The 14,103-nt window shown below is 35.5% G+C and overlaps 2 protein-coding genes across 3 annotated transcripts in view; one reads left to right on the forward strand and one right to left on the reverse strand.

Moving 5' to 3' along the window:
- The window catches only part of LOC130899835 (uncharacterized), a 75,034-nt gene that overhangs the window by 21,595 nt on the left and 39,336 nt on the right, over positions 1-14,103 (forward strand). The window lies entirely within an intron of this gene.
- LOC130899837 (uncharacterized) lies at positions 9,817-10,595 on the reverse strand. Of its 2 annotated transcripts, none has more exons than XM_057809991.1 (2): positions 10,096-10,595; positions 9,817-10,017 (listed from the first exon to the last, which is right to left on the reverse strand). In XM_057809991.1, exons 1-2 carry the CDS (start codon positions 10,550-10,552, stop codon positions 9,938-9,940), a joined length of 537 nt encoding a protein of 178 aa, XP_057665974.1. In that variant the 5' UTR covers positions 10,553-10,595; the 3' UTR covers positions 9,817-9,937. The 2 variants fall into 2 exon arrangements, with proteins under 2 accessions (XP_057665974.1, XP_057665973.1); XM_057809990.1 differs by having other exon boundaries at positions 9,817-10,023.

Raw genomic sequence — 14,103 nt, forward strand, 5'->3', positions numbered from 1 at the left:
TTCTTTTATGGTACATAGTTGCCAATGTACTCTTATTTTATTTGTGGCCCTTACCACAGCCGCACTTTCTTCCCTCACCGCGACTGTGGCTGTTTGGCCTCCACCTCTGCTGTCCCTCATGCTTCTAATATTTATGTCATCATCTTTGAGGCCGGTCCACTCGCGGATAGCCGTCTTGAGCTCTTGTGAGCTTACTGACGGGTCTACCTCCATTACCGTAAAGACGGCCTCCCTCCTCTTTACCGTCATCGTCATATCACCCATTTTTTCAGTTAGAGCACCTTTCAGCCTTTCGGCTGCCCCCTGTCCCTTGAGTTTAACCTGGAGGTCCCCCCCCCCCGGTTTTCTTTACCGCCTCTACCTTGATACCCAGTTCGTCCACTTTTATGTGGGACTTCATGTTCCTTAAAACCTCTGTATATTTAAGGGAGACGGTTTTGATGAATAGTGATTCCCCCCACCGTACCCCCATTATTTACTGTATCACCAACTCTAGATATTATTTTGTACTTAATTTCTTTTTTCCTATTTAGGAATTCTATCATTTTTCTGATTTCTATTTTATCTAACCCCTCCCCTATCACAATCGTTATTTCCTTTTCAGCCCTACTGTTTATCTCCTCCGATATTTCTTTACAAATGTTGAAGGTTTCCCCCCTCCCCTCTTCTTCGCCACTCACCTTGGCTATATGGTTATACCATTTTATTTCTTTTTTTTTGTTTTAATTTTATTTTTTATCGTTTCCCATTCCCCCTTACCCAGATCTTCCCATACCGTCCAAATTTCCTCCTTCGTCCTTCTTATAATGTCTGCTATCACTCCGTTGTTTTCTAGCTTTCCTAAAATTACACATGTTTCTCTCCGCCTCAGCGCCTCCTCTACGTTGCTCGCATGCCATGTTGTATTGGAGTAGACTTCCTCCTCCCATTCTTCTTTTACCAGGCTGGCCCATTCCTCGTATTTTCCCTCCGCGTTGATTAGTGCTTCCTTTAATTTCTCTGTCCTCCTTTTTCTTCTTATTTTTTCTTCCTCTTCTTGACATTCTTTACATTTTGATTTTGCTTTACCTTCTATAATTTCCTTAAGCTCTTTTATTATTCTTAGTACGTTTTCCTCCGCCGTCATGTTTTCTATTTCCACCAATTTTTCTATCAACTTTTCCTCCCATATCTCCTCATCCCTCTTCCTTTCCTTTTCCTCTTTCTTCTTTTCTTCTTCCTCTTTTCTTTCTTTCTTTGTTTCACTTTCTTCTATCCTGCTTTCTTCCCTTACCCTTTTTTTTACTTTATCTTTTCCCTTTTACCTCGTCAAATATAATTTTTCTCAAGATGTTTCCCTCACTGTCTGTGGTGGACATGTCCGTTTTTTCTTCCTCTTCTTCCCTTTCCTCTTCGATTATGGTTGATTGTGTTTCCAGGTCCTTGCTCCTGTTAACTTTTTTGTTCTTCTTCTGCCTTTGAATTAGTTTCTCCTCGAACTTCCGTCTTTCCTCTTCCTCCACTGTCCTCCTCTTCTCCGCTTCCTTATATCCAAGTTTTTGAGTTTTTAAAAATTCCATCTAGATCCCACGAGTCGGGACGAAAGAATGTCCGGCGGGGCAGTGCGCCCTTACCCCGCTAAGGCTAAAATACTCTGGGGAGGTTTTCATCCCATAGCCACGGTAGCTAACAGCGTAGGATTACGGATTCTTTTCTCGAGGTTTACTCCTCTATGTCTTTTTGGTCCGCGAGCAATTATTGGGGAACGCATTTGTTCCTTATTCATCACCTTGTATTTTTTAGCAAGTTTAACAAAATACACTAGGATAACATTTTCAGAAAAAGACGATGTTTTTTGTGCCAGTTGCCAATCCATAAAACTTTTGTATACCGTATCATATTTATCTTTTGACTTGTTAGGTAGGAGATTTTCTGTAGCGCTAGGTGCTAATTTTAAAATGTCTGGCGGTATACAAAACATATCTTCTAAATCTGATTCACTATTAGACATTTTTCTAATGATACCAGAGATAAGAATGTTTACACCAAATAACTCACAAACCGACTGACAGTATATCTACAATACAATGACAAGCAAATTGTCAAATTTGACGCAACGATTGAGTAATATTATTCCATCGAACTGACATATTATTCAATTCTATATGGTAATGCATCGCATTACTTGATAAAAACCGCATATTTAACAGATATATTAATTAATAGTTGTGGATAAAATAATATATTCTTTCTACTACCGTGCGTAAAGTACGTACTTTTAACATACTTTTGAGTGAGTAAAAGAAAATACAAAATAAACATATTTTGAGCAGTAGGGCGTAAAGAAAATAATTATTAAGGTAGCGTAGTGGTTAGAGTACGAGGCTCACATGTGTGAGGTTCCAAGTTCATTCCATTACATGGCTATAATTATTTTTAGGTGGCATTTATGCATGGCGAAGAGAAAAGTTGACAAATGTAATACTTACATAAGGTGCATCATTAATATTAGTATTTAATAATAAAAATTATCATCAAACTTCTGTATGTTGATGAAATGTTCGCCAGAAGAAAAAATATTGTGTGCGATTCGTGTGTAAAGGCCTTTCTTCGCCTCATGTGATTGTCACATTTGTCGAAAAAAGGCTACTTTACTCGCGTGTTGCATAAATATCTATTTTATACATTGCATAATATTTATTTAATTATACTTTTTATATGAAACGTGCTCTACCTTGAAAATTTTTTCTCATTCAGTAACAACTATTATACGCATCATTGGAAGTCAGATATTTAAAAGAAGAGTTCAATAGGGCTCAAATCCGGACTATAAAGTGGCCAGTTAACATTTCCATTATTGCCTGTCCTTAGAGGAAATGCATTCTTTGAATAATTCTGTACGGATAAGGAGGTGTTCTATCCTACATCCAAATCATATGATCAAGCAGTGGTAAATGAAATATATTTTTTTTTCACCAAATGAAAACATCCTATTGAAAAAAATAATCCTATCTATACCTAATATTTGAATGCTAGTACTAATCAAATTCAGCCAAGATCATAAAACTTGTATTCAAAAGTGTATATTTGTTAAGAAGTTTATTTGGAATTGTCGATTTTGATTTATAGTTGACATCTGATATTTATTTTAAAAAGATTTTTTCACATTCTGCTGAAGTATGCTTTATTTTTCAATGGGATTTAGATTTTCATGATAAATTGGAAATTATTCCCAATTAAACATTTCTAAGACTCAACCATTGGTCGTTATAACAAATTAACATATCTCCTACAAATTAAGTTTGGTTGAATTGGAAACATAGGAGTGATCATAATATTATATGTTGGAATAAATATGGCAACCTGTTGACTAGTGTGTCTTGCAATAACTTGAAAAATCTAAATTGATTAGCCATATGATATAGAACTGACTTTGGTTTTAACTGCAAAAGGAAATGTTGTGAACTTTTCATGGTCCAGTTTTGGTGTTAAAGGTACCACTTTAATCAACCAATTTTATTTTATCTGGATAACTCAGAACTTCTAGCCCGAGCACAAAATTTTTGATAGTTTATACTGTTACATTAACCCTAGTGGCTACCAGAAATTTTAGGTATGATAAATTTGCTTTAGCAGTTGTACATCTTCTAGAACATTGCCTTTTTCAAATTTCATATAAGACTATATGAACACCCACTATTTCCACTCACATTGTTCAGCGAGAATAATAAGTTTCGCTTTCTGCTTGTTTGCTTGTACATTATAAGGTATGATGATCGTATTTCAATCGAGATATATTAGTCCCAGAGCTGGCTACAAAAAACAGGGTCGATAAGGTGCGCGTCATTTCAGCTTATAAACTGGCGGCCCCAACTTAGTACATCACCAAACGCCACTTCTTAAGGTCATCACAGGTCGGATATGAAAATGCCAGCCGGTTTTCCCAAACGAAAAAGTTGGCTGAAAAACCTCATAACGGGCGCGCGTGAAACCTTTTGTAACGTGCGGTTTAAGCCTAAAATAAGAGCGGTGTAATAGCACAAGAAATTTTGCAGGCCGGAAAACCCTCGTAAGAAGTGATCGAAAGTGCCTGAAAACTCATCTGAAAAACCTCATAACGTGCGCGCACGAAACTTTTTTATTAGGTTTCTGGGGTCTCAACTAAGAGCGGTATGATAGCGCAAGAAGTTTTGATATTTGGAAAAAAATAAATTAAACCAGCTGGATAAAAAATGTTTTCATAATTAAAATAAAACTGTACAGAAACACAAAACTGATATCAAACCAATTATTTCAATATTCATTTTTTGAAGAAATTTTAAAAATCTCCATTTAAAATGATCTTATTTCTCTACTCATCAACTTTGAATTTCAAACTTGACAAATTGATGGCTTTATTTGAATCTGCAGTTTTTGCATCTTGACTCTTATAACTGCTATTTGTAACAATTCTTGTTTGAAAGTAGTCTCCAAATAATAACAGCAGTAGAAGTTTGAATAGTAAAACTCTTTAGTATCGGCGAATATGAAAATAAATACCCCAGACAACTGAGTGGGGGACGGTTTAAATATTACGTGAGCAGATTTATTAAAATTACAATATTACCAAACTAACTTCTCATCTGATGACTCCTTGGCAATTTCATCCAATTTTTTAATAGCTTGCGATATTTCAGTAGGTGTTTCGAATGCTGGTAATTTTTTAGACCTATTCTTTGGCGTCGAGGGTGCCCCCATTTTTTCAGGCGACTTCTTCTGAGAAGACATCGTTGTCGTTTTCAGAATCGACACTTTTATTGTCTTCATCTTGTGCTGTGTCTGACCTACTTTGTGACTGTTCCTAGAAAAAACATTAAAATTTAACTTCTATTTGTTCTCAAGTCCCAAAACAAGCTGATGAATGGAAAGAAATCGAAAATAAATTTTTTCAGCGTTGGAATTTTCCTAGATGTTTTGGTGCAAACGACGGAAAACACGTTATCGTCAAGAGGCCGCCGTGTTCAGTCTATTTCAATTACAAAAAAACCTACAGTATAATATTATTTGCTATGGTTGATGCTGATTACTGTTTTATTTACATAGACGTAGGTGCAAATGGACGAGCAAGCGATAGTGCAATATTTAGAGATAGTACGTTGAACATTGCAATGAAAAATAAGACTCTTGGCTTGCCTGAATATGGTCTTATTATTGGAGATAATGCTTTCTCTTTGAGGAGAAATCTCATGAAACCGTTCAGTAAAATAGGTCTTAGTGCTGCCGAAAAAATATTTAATTATCGTCTTTCCCGTGCCAGACGTAGAAAATAGTATGGCGATTCAGAATATTTTCGAGACCGATTGATTTGGCGCTGGAAAACAATAGATAAAGTCATTTGGGCTGCTTTTTGTCTTCACAACTGGCTAAGAAAGACTGATTCTGGTAACTACATGCCAGAACAAGCAGTAGATGGAGAGACTTGAATACCGGAAATATCACACCTGGACTTTGGAGGGAAAATGCTATTAATATGCAGCGTATTAATCATTTACGTGGAAATCATCACAGTCGATCTGCTGAGGAGATCAGAAGAGTATATGTTACCCATTTTACAGATGAAATTCTCTTGACGTGGCAGTGGGAGAAAGCTGGAATAACGGTCTAATATATATTTTTTTAATATAATAGCTAAAATACTCACGTGGTTTGATTTGCTCCTTCGTGTGACCACAACCTCTCCCAAAAATTTCGTACATTGAACAATACCAACGTTGGCGTGTATACTTCCTCAGTACCACATTTACTTTTCTTGGATTTTTTAATTTAATTTATTTCTTGCCTGTATGTATACGTCTTCAATTGATTTTATTTTTGCTTTTAATTGCTTCACATCCATACCCTCAGTCAATTGTTTTTCGTTAAGTTTAACTAAGGGATTTTTGAAACTTTCATCCTTTACTTTTGTGTTACAGTGTGTTGTTTTTTATATTCCATAAAATTGGGTACTGCTCGTAGATGTTGAGAAACTCTATTATATCACGAGTGTTACACTTCATTTTTCAGCTTAAAATTTAAACGAAAAATGCAGACAGCACGCCACACAGTCACACAAAACAACACGTGGTTTCAACTCGCTGGCTACTCTACTGAGCGAGTAGAAAGATTTTCGTGTCATCGACACTCGCTTACTCGCTCACTCGCTGGCTTAAACTCACCGACTAGCAGCTTGTAAACTAGCCCAGTGTCATCGAGGCTTAGGGACTAAAATATTGTAATCTTACGAATATAACAAAATTATTTAAAATTTTTGATACACATAATACATTCAAATTAAAAGTCTTCAGCCCATGAAACCCGAATCCAAAATTCTAAGTTTTCGATGATATTGGGTTGCTGATCAGTGTTGTGAGTCTGCTCACTTTCATCCGATTTTGGAATGTCTACGTCGTTCTCATCGAGCCATTCAACATCATGGTCCTCTAAATTTTGAATAATATACATCAGTTCATTAGCAAGACGAGCTGCGACTCTTACAGGTCTAACTTTTCTCTCAGTGTGCATGTTTCCTTTTTTATGGATCTTCTCGATGTGATGATTTGACTTGACGGAAGCATGATAAAGACCACACGTTTTGCGTGTTCGACTTTATAGCCTCAATTTGACCGTCGGAAAAAAATAATTGTATGGCATTCGCAGGAAATATTGAGTGAAGCACTTAAGCGTAGAGTTAAATTGACTGGAAGATCAAGAAATTGCCCTCCTTCATCCAAAACCAAGTCATCAACTGTTTGTTTTTCTTTTACAGGTGGTGGAAGAAATCTGTTGTCTAGTAATCTGAATAGGCCACTACATGGACGTCAGAATTTTGTTTACAATTTGAAGCAAGTATTGGCTTTCACGCACATGTTCTAAATATCATGTAATGTCTGGAAAATCAGGAACAGTAGATAAACTAAGCTTTCCACTTGTATATGTATATTGGTCCAGAATATCCAACGGCTTGCAGTTGTCCTAGCATATTGGAAGTGATTTTGATATCAGCATAAACAGATGGTATTAATTTATGACGCTCAGCAATTTCCCAATCTTAGTCAGGCAATTTGAATCTATATTCCATGTGCATTAGGAGAGGTGCTAAGTAGCTCTGGTGGTGATCAGTTTGTGCCCGAATGAGCTTAACAGGGACTGTCGATACATGCCTTCGTCCCTCTACAGAATTAGATTTTCTGGGAATTAAACGGTCTGTCCTACTGCGACTAATGTCAAATTCTATTTTACGTAATTTTTCTGTGAGTTCATCAAGAGTTTTTTCGCTGCGAATAGATTCCGTTCGTCTTCTATCATCTGTTGCAATCTCAAATAAAAATGTATTCGCAACTCAATGATCTGTTTATAAACTTCAGCACGGCTTGGTATAGTATCTCTAGCAGAATACAAAGCGCTCAGATTTTTTTCGAGTAGAGTAATCTTATTTTTCATAGCTTCCTGAGGAGGTTTTGCTCTCTGTTTATCTGCATTATCATTATTTTTGCATTGCTGTTGATGTGATTAATTACAGAGTTTTATTTTATCCTCTTCCTGTTTTTTAATATTTGAAGCTTGCTGAATAATTTATGTTTTTTCTGCAGTCGTCTAATATTTATACCACTCATAGGTACCTAAAATGATTTCGTCACCCACCTTGGAATAAAATGTAGTAGATTGGATTAGATACACTAATATCTAGTTTTTTATCGAACTTTGCTTGTAATTTATAATTTCGCCACACTTCGTTTAAAACTTTTGTACATTTTGTACTTTCGTAATTTTAAGAGATTTTTTAAAACTTTCAAACAATTTTTGGTATATAACTTGGATTTGTCTATTTGAAACGATATCTTATTTAAATGTTAAACTTTGGAAAATGGAATCAACGGTGACACAAATGTTAACTTGCTTTGCTAGACAAGTGAATAGCGCGCGGTAATTCCTATCGGTTTTGAAGCGATTACTTACACGTATGCATTATTTGCGGGAATCTCCGAAAATACATTCCGTTTTCAAGCATAGGCAATGTGAGGGTTGCTATTCGGGCAAAAAAGTAAATAAATACCGATGACGTAATCATCATCTAGACTCCCCTACCCCCATGTCATCCGAAATATCAAAACAAAGACCCCCTCACCTCCTATAGTGCTTACGTAATACCGGCAAAGCTCCTGCCTCCAAAATAATTTTCCCAACACACTTCCTTGAAAAAACTGAAATTAACTCGTGCGGGAGAATGATTGTTATTAAACGTATCAACTAAAATTCAAAAGTTAATATGATTCTCCGCATATAAATTAAATCTTATATAAAAAGTATCTCATAATTTTATATTTTCGATAATAGTTTCGTCACTATTATAGTTGTCTGTTGAATTCCAAATAGCAGAAATAAAAAGGCATCTTGATGAAGAATAGTTGAAGATGGCTTAGCTAGAAAATTACAGAAACAATAGTTTATGGGTTGTTCCAACATATTCCTCCCTAAATACATTCTAAAGTATTCTTGAACAATCAAATTTCAAAATGAACATATGTGGAAGAATCACCGTTACTAAACGCATCAACAAAAAATTTAATAGTTGATGTGATTCTTCTCACTTTAACTAGATCTGCAGCCGTTTTTCTTATTGATAATTTTCCTGTTAACACGTCAAATATCGCAGAAATTTCATCGATTGAAGTTCTCTTCGTTTTGCGTTTAAATGTTCGAACGATTTTTCTATAAAGAAAATAAAAATGTCTTACATTCCCATACATTCAAAAAAATATTGGGGCATATTGATACGTATCAATATGCCCCTGCCTACTATAATCGAAATAAATATTTTATGAAAATTAACGCAATAAATGATCAAAAAATTTAAATCTACAAAATGTAATGATAGTTGTGTGTTTACCAAATGTCCCAATATAACATAGGAAACATAGGTTTACATGTACTAGCAGCTAGTCTTCGAGTGTATTAAGACAAATATAAGCCTCATTGAGACTAGAAAATTTTTACAATTTTATGGATAAAGCTATAGGACAGGGGTTGCCAAGCCATTTTTCAAAATTTGAAATGTTTCGCGAGCCGCATTTAAAAATGTAGGCAAAAAGGGTATTATTTTTCTTTTTTCACAGAAATTATGTTTATTGAAAACATATAAATAAAAGTACAAAATGATTGTATTGAATTTACAACTTAAACATGATTTATTTTACTTCTTTTGATAATTTTTTATCAGTTTTTCCATAATAATACTTGGAAATTGTATTATCATTAGCACTCTTAGTAATAGTAGGGGAGCCCAAGCGGGGATTTTTGAAGTGACTCGAGCGTGTCAGAAAATTATATAGGGAGAATCCTTGCATCCTTTAATGTACCTCTACCAAGTATGAACCCTCCATATGGTGGGGTGTGTTGAGGGGAACCCGTCTGATTAGTAAAAAAAAAATCGATTTTTAGAAAAACTCGAGCGCGTCAGTCATTTACAGTATGTACGCGCATTATATTTCTGGTAACTATTAGATATTAATCTGACGATTAATTCAAGGGGGCTGGCCGTAACGAGCAGTTGGAAAAAAAAAAAAAAGTTATTCGAGCGTGTCAGACATTCAAAGTGTATGTCAACTAAAGCTTAAAAAGTGTCCTATTAAAATATCTGACGATTTGGACATGACACAAACTCATAATATATTTTTATATATGTAAAAAAAAAGGTGATCTTGAGATACTCCAGCGCGTCAGATTTTTATGCAGGAGGGTCAAGTTGATGTCATAGTTCTCCTGAATAATAATCTGACAATTATATAGAGGGATATCGCTAGTCTGACCATTTTGAAGGAAATTTAGAAATAATATCTCCGCATTTACGTACAGAAATTGGATAATTTATTAATAAAAAATTAAATATAGATCATTACAATTTATAATAAATTACAGATCATTAAAATTTAAAATACATATTTTAGTCTTCATCTCCACTAGACTCATCTTTGAAGTTTGTTTCCACTTCAACTTCCTGGACGTCCTCGTCATCTCGTGATTCTGTAACTAAGAATGGTTATGATACATTATAATGTTATATTTATGTTATGATAGTATAATATGGAAAAAAAAACGTACCTGAATCTAAAGTATCTCCTAAAATGTCAGGTGTTATGACGATGTCTTCGTACGCTTCAGGAAGTTGGTTTCCTAGGAACCAAGTTGGCTCCAATTTTCCATCCACATTTCTCCATCCGTATTCTAGTGGTGACATTTCCGTAGGAATACGATTGTGAGCGTTCCTCCACAAACAAGCAATATATTTCGTTCGCAATAAATGTTGTTGCAGCTCCGATCGACATGGTGGCAAATTACAAGCATCGTAATTACGCACATTCAGTGAAAAGGGTTGAGACGTATCATTTACTTTGTACGTTTTATTAAATATTTCAATCCTAGCAATATTAACGTCAGCTAGTTTTTTAAACCCGTACAAATGGCAGATGAACGATTCCACGGTGGAAGATAATGCCTCAATATTATATGCTTCAGAGCCCAAGTTTGCAAATACTTCTTGTATATTTACAGATCCCATTAGAATCTGTAGAGGCCTTTTTTTACCTCGCCTGTACAAAGCTGGGTTGTAATCACATCCCGTTAGAGCATGCAGAGCTGGTAGTGCTTTTGATACAAGTGGGCCCAATTTCGTAAAAAGAGCAGAAATGTCGATATATCGGCGTGCATTCCCTACTCCGAGATCAATCCAGACTTTTACAGACGATTTCATATGTTCCATGTTGGCTAACATAATAACCACGATATCTGTATCAGAGGTTCTGATGGTGACAGTAGACTCTTCTTCCATTTGACAAGCAAAAAATACAGCTTTTGTATCCGCTTCTTCATGATCGGGACATGACAGTTCATGATCAATAATTCGCGATAATTCGTTATCGATAACAGAGTACACGTAACATAAATCATGAATTAGAAATATTTTCTTATTACCAATAATTGATTTCATCTCCTGTTTAGCCCAATGTTCGATAAGAAATTTCACTAATGCTTCTTTAAACTTTATATTTTTTAAATCTTTGGAGAAGTCAGAGGTTCTGCTTTGTTGAGGACCGGCAATATGAAAATCTTTGTCATCTATATTGCGTCGAAGAGCATGTTCACAATCTTTTATCGAAGGTGTGAAGTAACGATCAAATATAATGGCTATACTATCTGCTGGAGTTTTTACAAGAGTTTGCAAAATTTTCTTTGATAAATCACCGAAATTGCGCGGCATTTGTTTAAAAGTATTTAAGAAGAAGAAGCCATCTACGATTCCACAGTCTACCTGGGGTGGTGGTTGTTCCATTTCTTCAATTCTCATTTCTAGTTCTTGAACCAGTACTGATTTTGCAGTTTTATTAAAAGAACCATCTATATGGCATAGTGATAACGGGACTGGTGTTATTGGAAAACACAATACTTTTCCAAGATCTAAGTTTGCAACCAGAGATAGACCTAATAATCTACCGAATAAATCCCGCTGAAGTGTGACCTCATGAACTTTTTCTCCAATCTTCATAACCTTTTTCTTCTTTACACTTGCAAAAGTAAGTATTGGATTTTTCTTCAGAGATTTGTGAAATCTATCCGGATTCATATTACATTCCGTTATAAACTGATCGCGGAGAGACATCCCAGATGAAACAGTGCTTAGCAAGCAATTAGCAACTTCTTGGCTAGTAGCCTGTCCTGTAGAAATATTATATAGATTATCTTTGTCTATGGAGGAAGTGAAGGGATTGGTGATCTGCTCAATGCTATGCATGAAAGCTTTAATTTGCTTTTGATGCTCCTTGAGTCTATCTGGATGTAAGTCTGCGGCGACGTCTTCACTATTGTTACTCATCCCTGCACGATTTAAAACGTGTGAAATAATTCGAGTTCGAGCTCCATGATTTCGTGCCCAACGTTGTCTGGCAGAAATAGAGCTCGTCAGGTTCACGATTCCCGTGAGCCGACGTGCTGCTTCACCATTAATTGTTTGCTCTAAGGTTAGGTCAACTGGGATCCGCGAAAAGGGTTTTTGGGTTCTCCTAATACCAAACGAGCCTTTAGCAATTTCCTCTCGAAGACCTGGATGTGTATTGCTAATGTGTTGAAGTTGATTTAAATAAAACACTAGCCACCGGCTGTAATTTTGTTGATTGAAGTAGAAAAACAAACAGACGATTTTTCCAAGAACATAAATGTATGCATCTAAATCTCCAACTCTTATACTTCTGATAAATAAATGGTAAAGATTTATAAAATCAATGTACATAGCATAAAATTGTGCCGTTTTACCGTGCTTGCCTCGTAAAGTTTCTGCTGTATATTGATCATATAATTGGAGTAGATTTTGTGTATCTGGATGCTGTATTTGAGGCGAGCTATCTTGAAGCTGCGAGAAATCAGTGAGATATTCAATTACACAATCTTCGATAGTCAAATTCGTGTTTTCCAAAAAAGACTGAAAGTGAAATTGCTGCAATGATAACGCCATAATAGAATGTAATCTTTTACATCTATTATAATTTTTCCCAGTAATAAAACCTGAAACTGATCCTTCAGCAATTAGATCTGATTCCGTCATTATATTAGTGAGTCCGCATTCTTCAATAAAAGTGCCAACTGCTTTGAAAAAAGCCATTTCGATGTGGAAAGCCCCCATGTGAATAAAAATGTTATCAAATTTTGGAGATTCTTGAGATTGTATGCAATAACTCGTGCGAGCTATAGCTAAATCATATGTAACCTGAATGTATGGAGCGTTACATTCCTTTGCAACTTCTTGGCACAATTCTAAAGTTTTCAAAACTGTTGAATGATTAGTGGGAGACTCGTTTATGGGAGTCATATACGAAATTTTTTGGACAGGTGAATTATCAATGTAAATTTTACTATTATACCCAACCCACATTGGAGTACCATATACATTGAGCTTATGCGACAACATCCACATAATATCTAATTGTTTAGCTGTAATTAAATTTGCAGGATCTTTGTTGAGCGCGGAAATGTCAAGCTCATTCCAAGTTGCTATTTTTAATATTTTTGTAAATGGGCGCATCTCAAAAGTTATTTCTTCAAAGGCTCGGCGTTTCCGGTTTCTCGGTGTTAGAAGCGTAGATTCTGATGTATTGCTGCATACAGTTTGATTAGAAGCTAGATTTTCAACTTCATTGGCAGCTGAAGATATTGAAGGCATTGTATCTGCATTTGGAGCAACGTTTTGAAAAATTATCCCCACTGTATCGTGAAGAGTATCTTTTCCATTTAGTGTTTCGACGAAGCGATCAAAGTTATCGAAGGCAACTGCCGTATTTAAGTCCGGACGACGTAAGATATCTTCAGGGCACACGAAGGTACTGTTAGCCGTAGAAAAAGTTAATTCGGTCTCTAATTCTTCCAAAGTAGTATACGAACAACAGTGCCCATATTTAGATAACAAGTTGATTATTTTTTTGCTATTACACAAGCTTTTGACTGCTAAACCTAAACTTATATGTTTGGAAGTTTTGATTTTATGGTTTGAAGCAGCGTAGATCATATCTTGTCCAATAGAAAAAATTGCTAGATCGTTATTTGTTTTCCTTATTTTACGTTTTTCCCTCGATAGATGCGAAACATCGCCAATAACAAATGTTTCCAAGAAGCAGGTTAAAAGTTCTGGCACATAATCTAATTCACCTTTAATTAAATCTTCAGCAGTACAATCATCAGGCAATTTTGTTGTCGTACAATTTTTAATTTCCTCTCGGAGTTGTGCTGCAACCGAACGAATTGTCTCCTTCATTGCCATGCTTCTAAATAAATCACTATATGCCACAATATCAGCTGAAATCGGAGCAAGAAACTTCTTTTTTTCAGCATAAATAATTTTGATCGTTTTCGAAAAAGTACCCATGATCTTACTTTCTAAGTGGCGATCGGAAAATGAACTGCTGCTAATAGAATCCGATAACAACTTGTATTGTTCAACTAATAGTTTGTGGTATTCTTTTTTTACGTGATCAAAAAAAAGGCATTCATTTTTTTCAACAACCAATTCTTCTATCATTTCACACAGCAATTCATAAGCTGTATTCGAAGCCTTGCGTTTCTTTA

The sequence above is a fragment of the Diorhabda carinulata genome, chromosome 12 (genome assembly GCF_026250575.1).
Source record: "Diorhabda carinulata isolate Delta chromosome 12, icDioCari1.1, whole genome shotgun sequence".
Taxonomy (NCBI): Eukaryota; Metazoa; Arthropoda; class Insecta; order Coleoptera; family Chrysomelidae; genus Diorhabda; species Diorhabda carinulata.